General features: G+C 38.5%; 1 protein-coding gene across 2 annotated transcripts; it reads right to left on the bottom strand.

Annotated features, from left to right (window-relative positions):
* Positions 1-1,853: 1,853 nt before the first annotated feature.
* fan1 (FANCD2 and FANCI associated nuclease 1) lies at positions 1,854-16,433 on the bottom strand. 2 transcript variants are annotated; one of them, XM_017466708.3, is made up of 15 exons: positions 16,059-16,433; positions 10,263-10,343; positions 8,053-9,238; positions 7,758-7,898; positions 7,443-7,650; positions 6,620-6,853; positions 6,359-6,490; positions 6,153-6,261; positions 5,767-5,886; positions 5,248-5,412; positions 4,833-5,001; positions 4,614-4,714; positions 3,818-4,012; positions 3,388-3,516; positions 1,854-2,332 (listed from the first exon to the last, which is right to left on the bottom strand). In XM_017466708.3, the coding sequence occupies exons 3-15, from the start codon at positions 9,185-9,187 to the stop codon at positions 2,195-2,197; spliced, it is 2,976 nt and encodes a 991-aa protein (XP_017322197.1). In that variant the 5' UTR covers positions 9,188-9,238; positions 10,263-10,343; positions 16,059-16,433; the 3' UTR covers positions 1,854-2,194. The 2 variants fall into 2 exon arrangements, with proteins under 2 accessions (XP_017322197.1, XP_017322198.1); XM_017466709.3 differs by lacking the exon at positions 10,263-10,343.
* Between the last annotated feature and the right edge of the window lie 1,917 nt (positions 16,434-18,350).

Raw genomic sequence — 18,350 nt, 5'->3', positions numbered from 1 at the left:
GTCAATCATGATACAGGGCCCCTGGAGCAGAGAGGGTTAAGGACCTTGCTCAGTGGCAGCCTGGCAATGCTGAGCCCTGAACCCCCAACCTTCCCATCAGTAAACCAGAGCCTTAAACGTCAAGACACTACCCCTCCCCCCGCCTCCATTTTTTTTTTTTTAAATGATAGGAGGCCAATTTCAAATATCTCTTTGTCCCTCCGAACAAAGAGCAGTCATTCATCAGAAGGATAATCTTCATAAATATCTAGTAGCGACTATTAACATTGTGTGAAGGATAAATGCTATCTGTATGAAGCGAGTTTATGACTTTTTGAAAGTAATTTAGGCTAATAAAGAAGCAATATATCAGTTTGTATGGGTTTGTCTTTCCTCACTATTACTTATGTATATACACACTTGTATTTTATTCAGCTGAAAGCACCTGCTCATTACATGTACTTCAGTACTACATAGCTAACCAATTGCTTGCATACCAAAGCATGATGGAGCTTGATAAGAGCCCTACTGCCCTGAGTATGTACAGTATATGTTGATACGAAGAGATAAAGAGAGTGAAGAATCTCATTGCTCACATTGCCACCTGAACCTACAGTAGACGAAAACAGAGAACTATCACAGTATGTGCAGTCATAACAGAAACTTCTTCCTAATCCAGTGGAGCTTTCTGAGTTTATGAGGAACCTAGGAAACTATTGTATAGAAAAGTTGGATTTACTGCTGTGTCAAGAAACGAACTGGAAATGGAAACAAACATCTTAAAGTCATCATGAGCCCAGTTATCAGTTCCAGCTCCTTCATCAGAAATGCAGCATGATGTCAGAGATCCGAGATGTGATCCAGCTCAGAAAATCCACTGGCCTGTTTTACGGTTTGTACACCAATCTGGTCTTAACAAAAAGTTAACTCTGGACAATGCATTTATTGATATGATATTGATATATTTGAAAAAATACTGACCTTTTAAAATAACTATTACGTCTTATTTCACTTTATAACTGGATTTTCATTGAAAAGTAAAGAGCACAGAGTGGGGCGGCTGTGGCCCAGGTGATAGAGTGGTTTGTCTGCTAATCGTGGGGTTGGCGATTTGATCCCTGGCCCCTCCATATGCCAAAGTGTCCTTGGGCAGGATACCGAACCCCAAGTTGCTCCTGATGGCAAGCTTGTTTGTGTTTGTGTGTGTATGAAAAGGGGAAACGGTGTAAAGTGAAGCCAGCCCACCTACAAGCATGTTTTGGGAGGTGGGATGAAACCTACACAGACACAAGGAGATCATGAAAAACTCCATACAGACAGTAAGCCAAACACTTGATCAAACCAGGGATCCTGCAGCTGTGAGGCTCTACCCGCTGCAACATGGCAATGATTTATTAAAAGGAACAAAATGCACTCAAGAAAATCACCATCATCTATATTTTTGTCAGAGCTGTAGTAGCTGTGTCTGAAGTTTAGGGTTAATTAATTCTTTTAATTGTGTGGGAGTACTAAATCAGCATTAGCAATCACTTCATCAAAAGCTATGTTACAGGCCTGAATGATCTGTGCAGTATAGAAAGCCGATGCACTCTAAGGATGTGGAACAGGCAATACCTGTGACTTTGCCCAATATTTTATCAGAGTAATCAGTTACGTGATTGAAAAATTATGATCTTTAACTTGGGGAAATAATAATAATAATAATAATAATAATAATAATAATAATAATATTACACATTGAAAATGCCAACAGTAGTATGTTTTCACAAATGCCACACATTTCAGAAACTATACTAAAATGGACATATCCTAAAATTATTTTTCTTCTTACAAAAACATTTGACAGTAATTTGAGTCAGGATCCTCTTCCAAACTTAGTTTTATTACATTTTTTATTGCAGTATTTTCCTCACAGAATTTCAGGTTTGAAATACAACCACAAGTGAAATTATTACAAAAAATAAGACAATGAAAGGAACAGCTAAACCAGCAGCCACAGGAATTCAGACAATCATCTCGTCATACTGTCTATTATACTTCATACATGTAGTAGTGTCACAGTTTTAGCAGAGAACAAGTATCAGAAGTACTGTTGCATTAAATCAGCACATATTCACACAAGGACCATCTCAACAGTCTTCAGAGAGAATTTACCAGAATGAGTGAAATGTTTTATCTATTAGTGCAGTAGTATGTGTGAAGGCAATTTTAGTCTCTACTCCAATCGCGCTCCACGAGCTCCAATAGCAGTGACGTGACACACTTCAACATCAGCGCCCAGCTTCTGCAGCTCATCCAGCCAGATCTGTTGTTTCTGGGACAAACGGTCATTAGGGCCCTTCACCTCCACCAGCTAAAAGATAAGACCTCGTATCAATGAACTGCTAAAGCAAGACAGTGGATTTACCTGTGTTCACATTGCATCCCCTATGTTTTCTGGATCTATAAATTTACCTTTATTTTACAAAGTGTTTAAAAAAAATAAAATAAAAAATAAAGAAAGAAAAACTATATATCCACGAAAAGATTCCTATAAGTTAAAATGAATTATTCCATGGCCTGTAGAAATACTCAATTCTGATTGGCTAGAAGGTGTGCATTAAAACCATATATACCACCAGTAGTTCAGGTTAGTTTAATCACTGTTCTAAATGAATGAGCTGCCTATAAACAACTGTAACCATAGTAACATACAGTTAAACCCTTAGCTTCATTATTAGCAGAGATGCGACACAAACACGGGTAATTCACACACGCACTCTCTCTCTCTCTAATAACTATTTACAATAATTAATTTAAATAAATGTAATCTTATCGCACAACTTTATCTCTGTGTATGATTTAGACTGGGCAGAATTCTAGATCCAACGACCCGTGTATAAAATAACTAATGAAAATGAATCGTTATTTTTACATTTTGTTTCAAATTCTGCACTGTAAACATCAATGACAGCTTTAACTTGTCAATGCTGGCAAGTGACCATGGTGAAAGCAGGATAATCCACAGCTAGGTGTGCTTTACACGATTTTAATGCACTCTGCAGAGGTGACCACCATCCAATTCAAGTCAGGTGGTTCTTTGCCTCAATGTTTTGCATTAAAATAGTGTAACACTCCCCTAGATATGGATTATCCATTACAAGACAGCTCTCTGTGGCCACAGCCTTCCATAGTTCGGAGTTAAGAGAACAAACATGGCGATTTTTTGCCCTCTGTGAATGGGAGAGCACTCTGGATGGTATTACTCCCTCCCCTGTCAATCAGAATAATACTACCCAATCATGGGCATCTACAAGCTCATGCATGCAGAATGGACCAGACAGCGTTTTCCAACATAGCCTAAGCAGCAGTTCAAAAAGATGTGTAGGTCTCAATTAAATTCCCAAAATTCCTGCCTTCAGAGCTCACCTTATAGCTGCTATTTGAGGTGTTCCACACAACCAGGTCAGGAAGTCCTCCTCTGCTGTGCCTGTAGTCCTTTGACATTCTAAGGACTACTCCACTTAAAAATTGTCCTCCCAGACATGCTACTAAGCTCTGCAACAGCACATAAAATACACTTAACCACTGATATTCATTAGATTTCATTCCTTTATAACAACAAGCATCAGCCACATCCATTTAGCTGAAGAGAGCTTACACAGTTTTGGAACTTACAGTATAATCATTACAAGGCATGTTAGAATGTAGTTTTCACCAAGTTACAAGATGACCTAATGCAACCTCTTCCTATAAAATTGGTAGAATATTAAAAGGTGTTTTTCGACTCATGCGAGGCGCTTTATCAGTTTTAGTCCTTCTAACCATAAGCAAGCAAAAGAACAAGAACTAAAGTTACCTGGGCTTGCTGAAGACAAGAGAATCGCTCCCAGTTAACAAGTGAACAAACTCTTCCCTCCTGTGAATTCCAGACTTCAGCCAGCAGCGCCTGCAGTGTTTCTGTGGAAGCCTCGGACAACAGTTCAGCCCGTGCCTCGATAGCCTCCTTTCGATTCTTATAGAAACAGTCAGTGTACAAGTCCAGAGGACATGTCTGCAAATGTATCCACGGAATGACTATATTATACTTTTGTAATAATGTAGAGGTTGGACAAATTCCAGCAGAGCATATAAAGTCATCTGAGAAACCAGGCAAAGTTCTTTACTCAACTGTGCAATCAAATTGCTTCTTTTCACAACCTTTATATAATATGCATATACAGTACATACAATTATTGAGCCCCCATTTCAAATCAGGTTTATTGTCAAAATTTACAGACTTTCAGCTGTTTGCAGTGAACAAATCAAACAAATGTAATTGAAACAGTTCAACACAACGAATGCTTCAGGTGGTTTCCCCAAATTCAACTGACAATGCAACTTATAATGACTTCTCCAGTTTCAGAGTTGTTCAACCCCCTTAATAGAATCCCTCACAACAGCACAAATATGCAAAACAGGTGTTGTCTCAAGCACACCTAATGCAACTAATCATAAATAAAGGGCTTCATTAGTTGCACCAGGTGTGCTTGAACTGGCTAGGGGCAAAGTCTATAAATTTTGACAATAAACCTGATTTGCAATGGGGGATGAATACTTTTGATTGCAACTGTATAGTGCAATATACGTGTAGAACTTTTTTTTTAATTTAATACCTGATAGGATGTTCTGAAGACATCCAAGACATTCATGAAGACAATGTCCCACATCAGAAGGCCAAACAAAGTGGAGAATGTAGAGCCTTCACCATGAATGCCTGCAAAGGATCCATCAGCAACACAATTCTACATATTCAACTTTGAAATTCAACAGAGATTACCTTCATGTAGAATTCAGGCTTTATTGCCTTAGCAAGAAAATGCATGTTTAAAAACCTTGATCGAAGCCAAGTTCTCTGTAGTGTGCCAAAGCCAGCTCCTCTACAGAACATAAGACCATGGCATCACCTCCTTCTCCAGAGCCTTCATGCCCAGCAGCAGGCCTGAGGAACACGGATTTGCCCATACCGCCCTCGTGTGGAAAAAGTTGGCCTCGAATTGTAACCTATTAAGCAACACGAAAACAGTCTATGCAGATTTTCAATATTCCAGCTCATTCTGAAATGTCGTTCAGAGTTTTAAAAACTCTATATAGAGTTATAAATTACACTATAAAAAAGAACCAGTGAAGTGGGAATATGGTGAGTGTGAGTAGTAATATGCTTTCAAAATCTTATCCACATAGCACTTATCTACTTTTACCTTAGCTTCTGTCCATAAAGCTTCTTACTAAAATAAAGGGTATTCTTACATGAGCAACACTATGCACATGGATAGAAGGAAGGTCTCGGAGCAGCAGGCGGTACTTCTTAAAACTCGCTGACTCCTTCATTCTGGTGGCTCTCTGGTGCAGTGACAAACGGTGACCTGTCCGGACCAGTGGATCATTCAATCCATCCCTGATGGCGTAGATAGCCTTTAATGTAGAAACCACCATGACAGTTACGAACTTCATACTTGTGCTGGAACACAATGGCTACACTGGGGATCACAGCAAGTCATTACGTAGAGCTTCATTACTAGGGTCATTTGTAATTATTACTGATTCCCATGATGTTTTACACAAACTAACGAATAATATCTCTGTTTCAAAACGGTTTAAATGATTTGAGAATGTATAGGATAATGTAATTTAAATAAACCAATGGGACATGTTTGGTGACCCCACACCTATGCTAACAACCAAACTGACGAAGTCCCTCAAAGATCACAGTTCTTAAAACATGCTCATCTGGAAGTGTTTTCACCTAGACAATCTGGATCATGTTACCTGCTCATGGCATTTTAGGTGCTGCTGGAGATTGAGCGCTAGTCTGTCCCACCAGCGCCCTCTGCTGTCTGGACAGAACACAGACTGAGTCAGAAGAGACCGCAGCTCGTCCACTGCATCCTGCAGGAACAAAGGAGAAATATATGTACAGGAAGTTTGGCAAATATGCCACTCAATCATATAATTCCATTACTCACTGTAACTAGCATCCCCCAATTGCTAATCCATTTCTGCATTAGCAAAGCACCGCAAAATAAATATTGTGACATATTATTTAATATTAGGAACAGTGAAGCAGTGTCAGCACTCTCAGCACAGACAGATGAAGCACTACATGTCTCAGATTTCTTTTATTACAGCTTTCTATGCCATGTACACATGTGTACCTTATAACGACGCAGCCTCTGTAGTATCTCAACTCCTCGAGACAATATACGTGTATATGCCCAGCCTACTGTAAAGCACCGAAGAAACACTGGTAACTGCTCCTGCCAACTACACACAAATACAGGCTCATGAACCTCCTCCATTAAGCTAAAAAAAATAAAAATAAAACACGTCTGGGAGCAGAAGTCAATTTCATATCCCAAACCTTAAGTCATATGTTTGTGTCAAGTTTTGCCAGTTTGATTTCGCAGAAGCGTAGAGGACTAGAGCATCCTCCCAGCAGCCAGCCTGCATTGCTGTAATCACCTCCTGAAGGGTTCGCATGGCAACTTCGTATCTGTTCAGAACAAGGTCATTTAATACTCTGCCCATTTTAACCTTTTTCCATTTCCTCATTTCCTTCAAAACACACCCAGCTAGAAGATTCTAAATAGAAAAGGAAGAAGAAAAATAAAAATATTTGTACCTGATTAAGTCTTCCCTGTCCCTAAACACTTGAGCAGACCTCTGAACTGTGTAGACAGGGAAAGCCAGACGTCCAGAGTTGACCAGCAGAATAGTGTAAAGTTGGCCTTGACCACCTGATGCCAATTCCTCCTCCTCCAGAGTGTCAGTAAGAGAGAAGAGTAGAAAGACGCGAGAGAACATGGCGCGAGGATCCCGACAAAGAAACACACAGGAGCCTGCTAGCTGTTTCGCCCTGCAGGAGAGGGGAAAGTAAATTATATGGCTCAATGTACGTGACCATCTCACTATCACCCATATGTGGAACTTCCTCAAACTGTCACCATGAAATTGGAAGCACAGAATTGTTTAGTATGTTTTTGTATGCTGTAGCATTAAGATTTCCCTTAACTGGAACAAAGAGGCCTAGCCCAAACCTGCTCCAGCATGACCATTCCCTATGCACAAAGTGAGGTTTATATGGAAAAACTTGAGAAGAACATTGAGAACTTTAGCAGAACATTGATCACGTTGGAGATGAATTGGAACACTGACTGCATGCTAGGTCTTCTCGCCCAAAATCAGTGCCCCACTTCACTTACGCTCTTGTGGCTGAATGGGCACAGATCCCTATAATCATGCTGCAAAATCTAGGGCAAGACCTCTCCAGAAGAGTGGGGGTTATTATATAACACATATGGGTGTGATTTGTCAGTGTCCACATACTTTACGTAAACTAAAAAACATTCATGCTCAAAGTGATTTCGAAATTTGATATGACACCAAATTGGTATAAATTATGAATTTGGTAACACTGCCCATGGATTTCACCTCTAAGATCAAACCTTTTGAGAATGATTGCACCAGTGTTGCTTTGGCCAGGGGCAAGAGAAAAGAGAGAGCGCTGTTTGGACAAAAGGAGAAGCCCTTCCACCAGCTGCTGTTTCTGGCTACTGTTCCCTGGACCTCCTAGATGGAACGTCTTGGCCAGACTTCGGAGCTCCGGAGCAGGTAGAAGATCCAATACATCTTGGATCTCGGTGAGTTCAGACTCTAAAGCAGAAATTGTTATAAGGAGTTAAAATCATCGGGCTGTAAACACTGAAGCGCAAGCTTTTGAGAGCTAAAATTTTTTTTAAATCAAACTCTTGCACACCAACCTGTCTGGAGGAATCTACTGGAGACAAGTTCTTGCACAACAGGACTGAGGTCTGAACTAATTTCAGCATAATCTAGTTTGCTCACTTGCAGCCATTTCAACTTCCTCTGAAACAGACGCACATATAGCATCTGTCCAGGCACTAGGATACAAAGACTGGAGTGTTAGTATTTATTCAGACAATTCAGTGATATATAGCCCATATAACCTGCATATACCATGCATTTGACTACATTTCAGACTTTTCCATAGAATGTAGATGCTTTACTAGTTATGTTCTGAAGTATATTCTCTACCTGACAGCTGCTTGAACCTCTGGATAGATGAGAGTTCCTCCTCGCTGAAGAGCACTCTGTCATCCTTATTCTCCAGCACTGTTCCCAGAATAGTCAGGAAGTTCTGGAGATAGTATGGCAGTCTGGGTGAACTATGTTCCACAGAGGAGGTACTACCATCCTGTGGATGATCACTACCTCTATCCAGTGCCATAATCTGGTTCCTTTCTACATCCTTGCATTTGGAATTGCCGACTTCAACCTCTGGTAATGGATTAGCGCTGCCAGATTTGGCAGTTCTTTTCAAGGAATATCGTGTTTTCTTCTGCATGTTTGGGGCTATACATGCACCAGGAGACTCTTCTTTCTTCCTCTTCATTAATCTCAATGAAGCAGTGGTTTCTGCTGTTTGAGAAGCTTCAGGACCCAGTGAGTTTTCTTTTGGTGTGGCCTGTTCAATTTTTTCAACACAATGCAGATTTTCAGTTGGTACCTGAGAAGTTAATGTTGAATCCATCACTAGGTGTTCCGATTTAACACATACATTCTCATCAAAGTTTTCTTTTTGTGAACTACTTGGCTCACTTAAGATGGGCTCTTCTTTGATAGACACTTGGGTGCTGTGAATTTTGGAGTCCTCTGAAAAAAACAGCACTTTTTTGGAGAGTTTAGAAGACAAACGCCCAAGACTGACTATCTTCACCTCTCCAGCATGGGAACATTTCTTAGGTGACTCTTGTCTTGTCGTGCCACTCTTGTTAAAATATGGGCTTGTTTTTGCATCCTGATTATTGTCGTGTATGCTTGCGTTTTTTTCCTCATCTGGACTCTGAGGGGCATTATTGGAAAAAGGCCAGGATGTTTTCGCTTGTTCATTGTCACAGGCTGCTGTTGCCTGTATGTCATTTTCCTCAAGAAAGTCTCGACACTGAGAGTCGAGGTGTTCATTGATTTTGAAACGAGGTACAAATTTGCCACAAAGCGGGCAAGCCAGTTTTGAAGGTGGTGTGTTCTTGAAAAATGAAGTAATAGAAGGCCCTTTCTGCAGTTTTGCATTGCCCTTCTTATCATCTTTGTTTGCTACAGAAAGTCTTCTTAGAGGCCTGGCCTGGGCTTTGGATTTGCTTCTACCAGTCTTGGGAGACATTCTCTTCATAAAAAGCAAATAGTTCAGGGGGAACCTAGCTCTAAAGCTAGACTTCTGAACCTATTAAAGCAAAAAAACAAATTCAATACATGTATAGTTATTTGCATGTCTATTTACAGGCACATAAATAACCCTAAACCAAGCAAGATGCTCAGAAATACTGTATATTTAAAGCAGAGGTGTCCAATCTTATCCGGAAAGGGCCGGTGTGGTGCAGGTTTTCATTCCAACCAAGCAGAACCACACCTGACTCCACCTGTTTATTCAGTTGATCTTGGTTTTCAATAGACTCAGGTGTGGCTTCTGCTTGCTTGGAATGAAAACCTGCACCCACACCGGCCCTTTCGGGATAAGATTGGACACCCCTGCTATAAATTATACCTGCAAAAATAGCTTGCTTACAACATAAAGTAGTGTGCAAAAGGCACTCAAATTCTTTAAAGACAATTTATGTTATAGATGCTTATTTTATGACCCCTGGTTATTATGTCAGTATAAAAACATTTTAGATTTCCAAACATTAACTTTTCAACAACAAAAAAAGGCAATTGTTACAGAAAAACATTTGTATGTCAGAGAAAGTAACATATTACATAATAGAATAGAAGTCTCCAGAAGAACTGTGGCAGGTTCTCCAAGATGCTCAGTAAAACTTAATTTCCCTATAAAACTGCACAAATTGTACCTGAGACTACTGATGTATTTTTAAAAAGCCAAGGGTTACCTCACAAAATATTGACTTTGTTTAGTTTATTAGTCTTCTGCTCTTTATAGTACACATTTCGTATGTAGAAACATTTAACTTGCATTACTTTTGAAGGCATTTCGGCTTTACAACATTTCTTTCTATGTGCCTGCTAAGACTTTTGCACTGTACTGTATATGATTTTAGCATCCAGCAAAAAAAATCAATACATTTTTCAGTCCAAAAAAAGAAAAGAAAAGAAAAAAAGACATTACTTGACCAAGCATAGCCTTTCCAAATGTCTATGCACTTGTACATGTAATAAAATTATATTAATCTAATTAAATCATAAACTATTCTGGCATTTGATGGATTGGTCATGAAGGTTATTTCCGTTACCTTCTCCTGGAATCAGCATGCATTTGTATATTTGCTCAGTTGATGTCATCTAAAGCCAAAGAAATCTGTTGCCATGTAACCCTAATAAATACAAGATAAACCTTACATGTTTAAATGTCTTAAGAGAATGTCTATTACACATAATTAATAACAAACACACCAAGTTTTTCATTAACCATACAAGTTATACTCTTCTAAATAATTATCAATTTAAGTGTTGCTAGCAGCAAGGGAAAAAAAAAGAAAAATAATGGACCCTTTGTGTGTGCCAATGCATTGTTAAGCATGTTTGGTGTGTAGGCCATAGAGAGCTACCTGCCTAATTAGGAAGGAATGCAATCATGTTCCTGCTTGTACTGCAGCAAATAATTCTCACCAAAAACAGTACATCTCATATTTCCCCAAAAGTTTCCATTCTGAGTGTCACAAATGGTTCTTACATGATTAGTTATGCAAGTATTACTTCATCACTGAGATTCCACTATAAATTAAACAATCATTTGTTATTAAAAAGCATGAACCTTCATTTGTTCCCCCAAAGTTATAAAAAAAAAAATTATCCACTATTATTTTGGTGCATATGTGATCCTTCAACTGTTCTCACAACTCCTTTTACTCGCTGGACAGCACATTTCTCTCAGGACAGAATGCAGGACAGTTCACACCAAAATCAGCTTGCTGTTTAATTACATTAAGAAATGAATCAGCATATTCCTGCTTAGGTTTGGCACAGCAACACTGCCTTCAAAGAAAACATCAGCTCGTATTGGCACACACCATTTTTCTCCCTTTGCTTGACATACCATTAACTAACTTAGGCCTGTCAGCTATGCCATTAATATTCACTGGCTGGGTTGCTTATGAAGATCCATGACTAGTGGTAGGTCCTAGGCTATGAGCTGGAGAGGCAGAGAAAGGCACTGTACAAAAATGTATCAAGCACATATCGCCATGGTTTTTAGATTATCACGTCACATGTGTTTCATAAATACCCAGCAATAATAACAACCAAATACCAAAGATATTATTGTAGGACCTTTAACTGATAATATCAGAAAAGCTTTCTAAAGGTTGGATCTTTGACAAAGGTCCTACACCCCTACTGGACCAACTAGAGCAATTAAGGTAGCAAGTAAATAAACCATCTTTTACCACATCCCTATCTTTCTATTTAGCTTTCTGTGTATTCACATTTTACTCCTGCCGCATCTTGGATTTTTTGGGGGGTTTGACCTTTTTGAAAACACACCCCTCACAGATGTTATTACCATTAGACTTAGAGTTTGCAAAACTCCACAACTTCTCAGGCTGGAAGAAAAGATGTTTGGGCCAGATTAAAGTCTGTCACTAGAGAGTCTGGCACTTTTATTCAATGAACTGGCCAAGAACTGCATACCTTAACAGAAACGGCAGATGACCAGTTACAGACATAGAGATTATCTCATTTACTCAGCACTGCTTCAAACAAAACTTTTTAATAACCTTTAATGAGAGAATTCTGTGAACAATTTTCTGTTCAATGCTCCAAAAAAGTAAAAAATTTTTTTACTTTTTCACAGTGTTCAAAAGTTTGCGCTACTGAAAGAAAGCAGCAGACCGGAGATTGTAATCTTCAAGACTCTGAAGCTTTTGTGTATAGATACTCCATGCCCCTTTTACAGAATGTCTGAGGCTGAAGCTCATTGGTTTTGCGGTGTTCAAAATTTCTCTAGGTAGGCCAGATTCAGTGAGGGGTAATCTCAAAAAGTGAGAGAATATACCAGAAAGAGAACTGATTCATAATTGTCAAATCACCATCTCAAACCCTGGTATTGGATAGGGTTTCTGTCCTCCCAAAACTGAAACATTATTTCTCGTTGAGACGTTCTCAAACCTTTTTCTTATATAGATTGGAAAAGCCAGTGTTTGTGTTGGGAAATGGACAGCCAGATTTGAATCACATGAGAAAGGCACTTTCAGTTAAGATCTATTGATAAAATCAAGATGATGCTCTCCAAGAAGTACCTCGAAACTGTTATTCATGCGTTTATAACATCTAGGTTGGACTATTGTTATTCGCTCTATCGGGGTTTGCCCAGAACAACGGCTGATCACTTGCAGTTGGTACAAAATGCGGCAGCCAGATTGGCACTAATGCGGCAGCCAGACTGGCACTAAAAAACGTGAGCACATTACACGTGTGCTCGCTTCTCTTCACTGGTTACCGGTCAAGTTCCGTGTTGATTTAAAAATTTTGCTTTATGCTTTTAAAGGTTTGCATAGACTTGCTCCACAGTATATTTGTGATCTTCTCAGCCCATACACTGCTTCAAGACACCTTCGATCATCCAGTCAATTACTGCTCTCAGTTCCTCATTCACGTCTTAAACCTAAAGGTGACCGGGCTTTCTCAGTGGATGCTCCTAGGCTTTGGAATAGTCTTCCTCTCCACATCAGATCTTCCCCTTCTGTTTCTGTGTTTAAATCCACTTTGAAGACTTATTTGTATTCTTTATGTTTTAACTGAGGCTGTAAATTTTTCATTGGACCTTTTTTGGTTTTTGTTTACTCTTTTAATGTGTTTTTAATTCTGTTATATATTTCTTGTACAGCACTTTGGTTTCAACATCTGTTGTTTTAAATGTGCTTTATAAATCAATAAACTAAACTAAACTAAAGCAGTTCTGTAAAGGAGAGTGGGCCAAAATTCCCCTGCAACACTGTGAAAGACTGATCTCCAGTTATCGGAAGGGTTTGGTATGCAGCAAGACAATGAACTAAAAGTACAGGAGTATACAACCTCTGAATGGTTAAAAAAAAGCGAAATTTAAGTTTGGAAGTGGCCTAGTCAAAGTCCTGACTTGAACCAATTGAGATGCTGTGACAGGACCTTAAAGGAGCAGTTCATGCTCGAAAACCCTCCAGTGTGGCTGAACTAAAGCAGTTCTGTAAAGAAAAGTGGGCCAAAATTCCACCACAGTGCTGTGAAAGACTGATCTCCAGTTATTGGAAGCGTCTGATTGTAGTTACTGCTGCTAAAGGTGGTACAACCAGATTTTAAATTTTAAGGGGGCAATTAGTTTTTCACATGGGTGATAAGTGTTGGATAACTTTTTTTTGTTTTAATTTAAAAAAATTAAATAAAAAAACAGTATTGTTTAACTCAGGTTGCCTTTGTTTTATGTTGTATTTCGTTTGAAGATCTAAAACTATGTAGTATAAGATATACACAAACAAAGAAAAAATAATACTTTTTCACAGCACTGTACATATTTACAAATCTGACATTATTAGAGCTGCAACAACTAATCAATAAAATCGACTAGAATCGATTATGAAAATCATTGTCTACGAATCTCATTATCGATTAGTTGATCTACGCGCCATACATTTACTCATTAAGTTACTTCTGTTCCAAAAACACGCTTCGGAGAGTAAATACTAAAGTTGTGTCCCAAATGACGTACTATGCACTTACACTATGTACTGTGTACTATACAGTATACACCATAGTGCAGTGTTTCTAAATCGGGGCTCCAGGGACTCCTAGTGGTCAGTGTTGTAATTGCAAGGGGTCCATGGGAAACTTCTAATGTTTAAATAATATATTTTTTTGCTTTGTTAAATGTATCAAAACATATTTAATTGAGATGTTTAATAATATTAATATTATTAATGTTAAATATTAATAAAATAAAGCAATGTTGTTAAATATATAATGAGTCTTTATTGGCCACATATACAGTAGAGCACAGTGAAATTCTTTTCTTCGCATACCCCAGTCTGTCAGGAAGCTGGGGTCAGAGCACAGGGTCAGCCATGATACAGCACCCCTGGAGCAGAGAGGGTTAAGGGCCTTGCTCAAGGGCCCAACAGTGGCAGCTTGGCAATACTTGAACCCCTGACCTTCCGATCAGTAACCCAGAGCCTTAACCGCTAATCCACCACTGCCTATAATTGGTGTGGAGTGAGGGGGTCCTTGTGGATTGTTCGAAATATGCTAGGGGTGCAGAGCTCACAAAAGGTTGAGAACCACTGGTCTAGTGTATGAATTTTAGAAAGGTAATATTGTCTCAAATGGAACACTAACGTTTTTTTTTTTTTTTTTTACTAACCGGAAGTATAAGCTGCTTCCTAGTCGACGATGCATGATGTCATATGCACGTAATGTGACACCGCTAACTTTAGCAGTATCCCAGAGTAAATGACAATGACTTTCTTCAGTTTACTGTTTATGTCAACGTCACCTTTTATTCCCAACATGACCTCAGTCTCCATCAGACGGAGGCGAAATCGTCACGTGAATGAGGAAGAAAGTGTGTGACCCAAGTCCTCTAAGGCAGGGGGGCATTTTATATTAAACACCCTGAAGAAGATCAAACTTTATAAAGCGGAGTTTGTGTAGCACTGAAGCATGACAGTGATGCACAAGCACAAACTTTTGTTTGTATCCAAAATGCTCCACTGTGTGCAGGGGGTTGCGGAAACTGGTGCAAGCTGCTTAAAAGGTTTAATTTAATTTATGTTTATTGTCATTATATGCTCTATTTGCACGCTTGCAGTGTAACTTCTGTCGTTTATTTTAACGGAAGTGATCTGTTAGTAACGAGGCTGTGTTGCTCCTCATGGGAGCAATCTTGGCGCAAATAAGATTTGTAATGTCGAATTAAAACACTATGATCAAAAGTAACACAATATGCCTAAAAGCAGTCAGTAACAGAAACAACAAGGTGCAGTGAAAGTGAGTTTTATTATTAATTTAGGACTGTAGTTTAATTCTGTGCTTGTGCATCCACAAAAATTAATGCATATATATATATATATATATATATATATATATATATATATATATATATATATATATATATATATTATATAGTATTTATGCATAAGTATGTATGTATTACTTTTTTATGGATGCACAAAAAGCACAGAATTAAAATACAGTCCTAAATTAATAATATATACTCTGGTGTGTGTGTGTGTGTGTGTGTGTGTGTATTGGTTTCTTTTCAGTCTTACATAATTGGACAAACAGTTGTGTAAAGTTTTAGTTTGAAGTTTATATTTATAACACTCAGTTTGGGATTTTATTTTAAATAAATGTAAAAATGGTACTGAAAGTTTGCCCCGCCCCCAGCTGATTAATCAAAAAAATAATCAGCCAACTAATCAATTATGAAAATAATCGTTAGTTGCAGCCATAGACATTATTCAGAAAGACAGTTCACTATAGATTAGATGAGAAAATGTAAAGTAATTATATATATATATATATATATATATATATATATATATATATATATATATATATATATATATATATATATATATATATTCGTAGTATATAATGTTAGTGTTTATGCTCTCTCTATAGCTTGCAATGTAAAATTCAATTTCATTGAGAAATCTGACAAGCCTTCCCTGGATGGAAATTTAGAACACTGTAAATCACTGTTTCCTACTGTCTTGAAATTGTACGATTATCGTAGGTCTAGAAACAACTGAAATTACAACCGGCATATTTCATGTACAACAGTTATTTGTATTTGCACCAGTATTCGCAAATGCACCAAAAACAGGCTTGCACTCTTTTTTGTTAATACTCGATGCTTTAACTGGCAGTGGCGGCTCAGTGGTTAGAGGCTCTGGGTTCCTGATCAGAAGGTCAGGCGCTCAAGCCCCAGCACTGCAAAGCTGTCACTGTTGGGCCCTTAACGGCAACTGATCAGTTGTATAAATGAGATAACGGTAAGTCGCTCTGGATAAGTGCGTCTGCCAAATGCAATGTAAATGTAAAACAAGCTGTACACTTACACACGCGCTTCATATTCAGTACTAACAGTAGAAGTTCCTTCTCCGCTGGAAAACAGAGCTGAATCGCTTGTCCTCGGTGTCGAATCTCTCAGCACTGAGTTATGACTCCAGATACTGATGTTTATAATAACAAAGCAGAGGTCTCTGTATTAAACTAGCAGCACACAGATTATTAAATCAGATAGACTCAAGCTCGCTGCCCATTAATAGCATAATAGCAAACCCATGGCTGAATACAAAATGGTTTATTAATAGACTTGTAGCGCACTGAGAGTCTAAAAAGCAAATCGTTCATATCCCATATAGTGCACTAAACAATGCGCTACGAGACAGCCACCAAAATACAGCGCGTGAAATCAAGCGGTAGCAGGAAGTAGCTGGTGCGAAAAAAGTTTTGGTATTTCAAAATAAAAGTCTTCCCTGAGTGGGAAATTTTCTATGTGGAGGACAAAAAAATGCAGTTTAAAAAAAAATGTATTTATTTATTTACAGATGCTAATTCTTTTGATACACACTTTTAAAAAATGTTTTATATATATATATATATATATATATATATATATATATATATATATATATATATATATATATATATATATATATATATATATATATAAACTTACAGAGACTTACAGAGCACAGTTATTCATGATCAGTCCTGCTGTGCATAAAGCCCAGGCCCAAAATAACACCTCCAGCTTCTCACATGGCTGCAGGACTGTTCACAGTGATATGACTTTTTGCATGGCTTCCTTGGTGTGGGGTTTATGTAAAGTGTCAGACCTTCAAGATGAATGTTGTTTATTTTGTTCACTGTAAAACTGTGTATGTTTTTACTTGGTCTCAAGCATTTTGGCCTCAGCACAAATAGCCACCAGCTCCTTCATTACAGAATCACCGAGTTCCTCGTTGTTGTTGAATTGACGCTTTTCCTTCTGCTTCCTTGTGCTAATGTTTAAAATCAGCAGCCTCGAAATGTTTCAGTGCCGCATCATAAAATCAAGACTTTATTCTTGTTACCAGTAATGCATGAGATTGCTGATCATTTTACTAGGTCCTACGTCAATCTTCCTGCGTGTTCATTTATCCATTTAACCAAAATGGCGTTGCTAACTAAAATGTTATTTAATTATTTACTTTTAGTTACAGTATGTATCAGGAATGTTGAGGTTAACTTAAGACAATGGCTAGGTTAACACAGTGCCATTAGATCTGTCATGCAGATCATCCAGATCAAGTAATTTGGAAAGGTCAAGAAAGCTGGTACGTCATCAAGGACATGGCGCCTAAAAAGATACATCTTTTTTGGAATTGAACAGAATGAAAGGTCAGGTCACAACAGACTCAACAATTCCTAGACTCAAACAGCTCTACCATTAAACAGTTTTACACCTGGCTAGGTAGAATGAAGACACCCTGAGTACTTGGGAATAACGGAATAACGGGAAGGATGTAACTGTGGTTCTGCAGCTGAGTAGAAGACCACTTGGGTCACTTGGGTTTGACGAGAATGGCCTGAGGACAAGAGTGACATAGCACAGGCCGTTTATAGGCTGCACATGTGAGGTTACAATCATGAGGTGGAGACTTTGCTATTATTACTTGGCAAGGAAGAGGGCAATTAGGAAAACCTCACTACTTCTAACATTAACAACAGGTAGAACCATGGACTATCTGGCCAGGGTGGGGCTATATCACATATAGCTAGAAGTAAGCTTTCTGATTACATGGTTACTCTGGATGGTCTTTCCGTTTCATCATGTGCAGCAGTAAAAGACCTTGGTGTGATTATTGACTCCAGTCTTTCATTTGATGCTCATGTAGATAATATTACTTGGACAGCCTTCTATCATCTCAGAAATATTGCTAAGAAATATATTGTCACTACATGATGAAGAAATTTTAGTTCATGCTTTTGTCACTTCTAGACTAGATTATTGTAATACCTTACTGTCTGGATGTTCCAGTAGGAGCATAAACAAACTCCAGTTAGTCCAGAATGCAGCTGCTAGAGTCCTAACTAGAACCAGAAGATACGACCACATCACCTCTATCTTATCAACACTGCATCGGCTCCCAATGAAATCACGCATTAATTATAAATTACTATTATTAACTTATAAAGCACTAAACGGTCTCGCGCCACAGTATCTAAATGACCTTTTGGTCTTCTATGATCCGCCACACATACTTAGATCAAAAGGTGCAGGCTATTTGACGGTACCTCGAATAGAGAAGGCTACAGCAGGGGGGAGAGCTTTCTCTTATAAAGCCCCACAGTTATGGAACAGC

This window comes from Ictalurus punctatus, chromosome 4 (genome assembly GCF_001660625.3).
Source record: "Ictalurus punctatus breed USDA103 chromosome 4, Coco_2.0, whole genome shotgun sequence".
Classification (NCBI taxonomy): Eukaryota; Metazoa; Chordata; class Actinopteri; order Siluriformes; family Ictaluridae; genus Ictalurus; species Ictalurus punctatus.
This window is presented reverse-complemented; position numbering and strand designations above follow the sequence as displayed.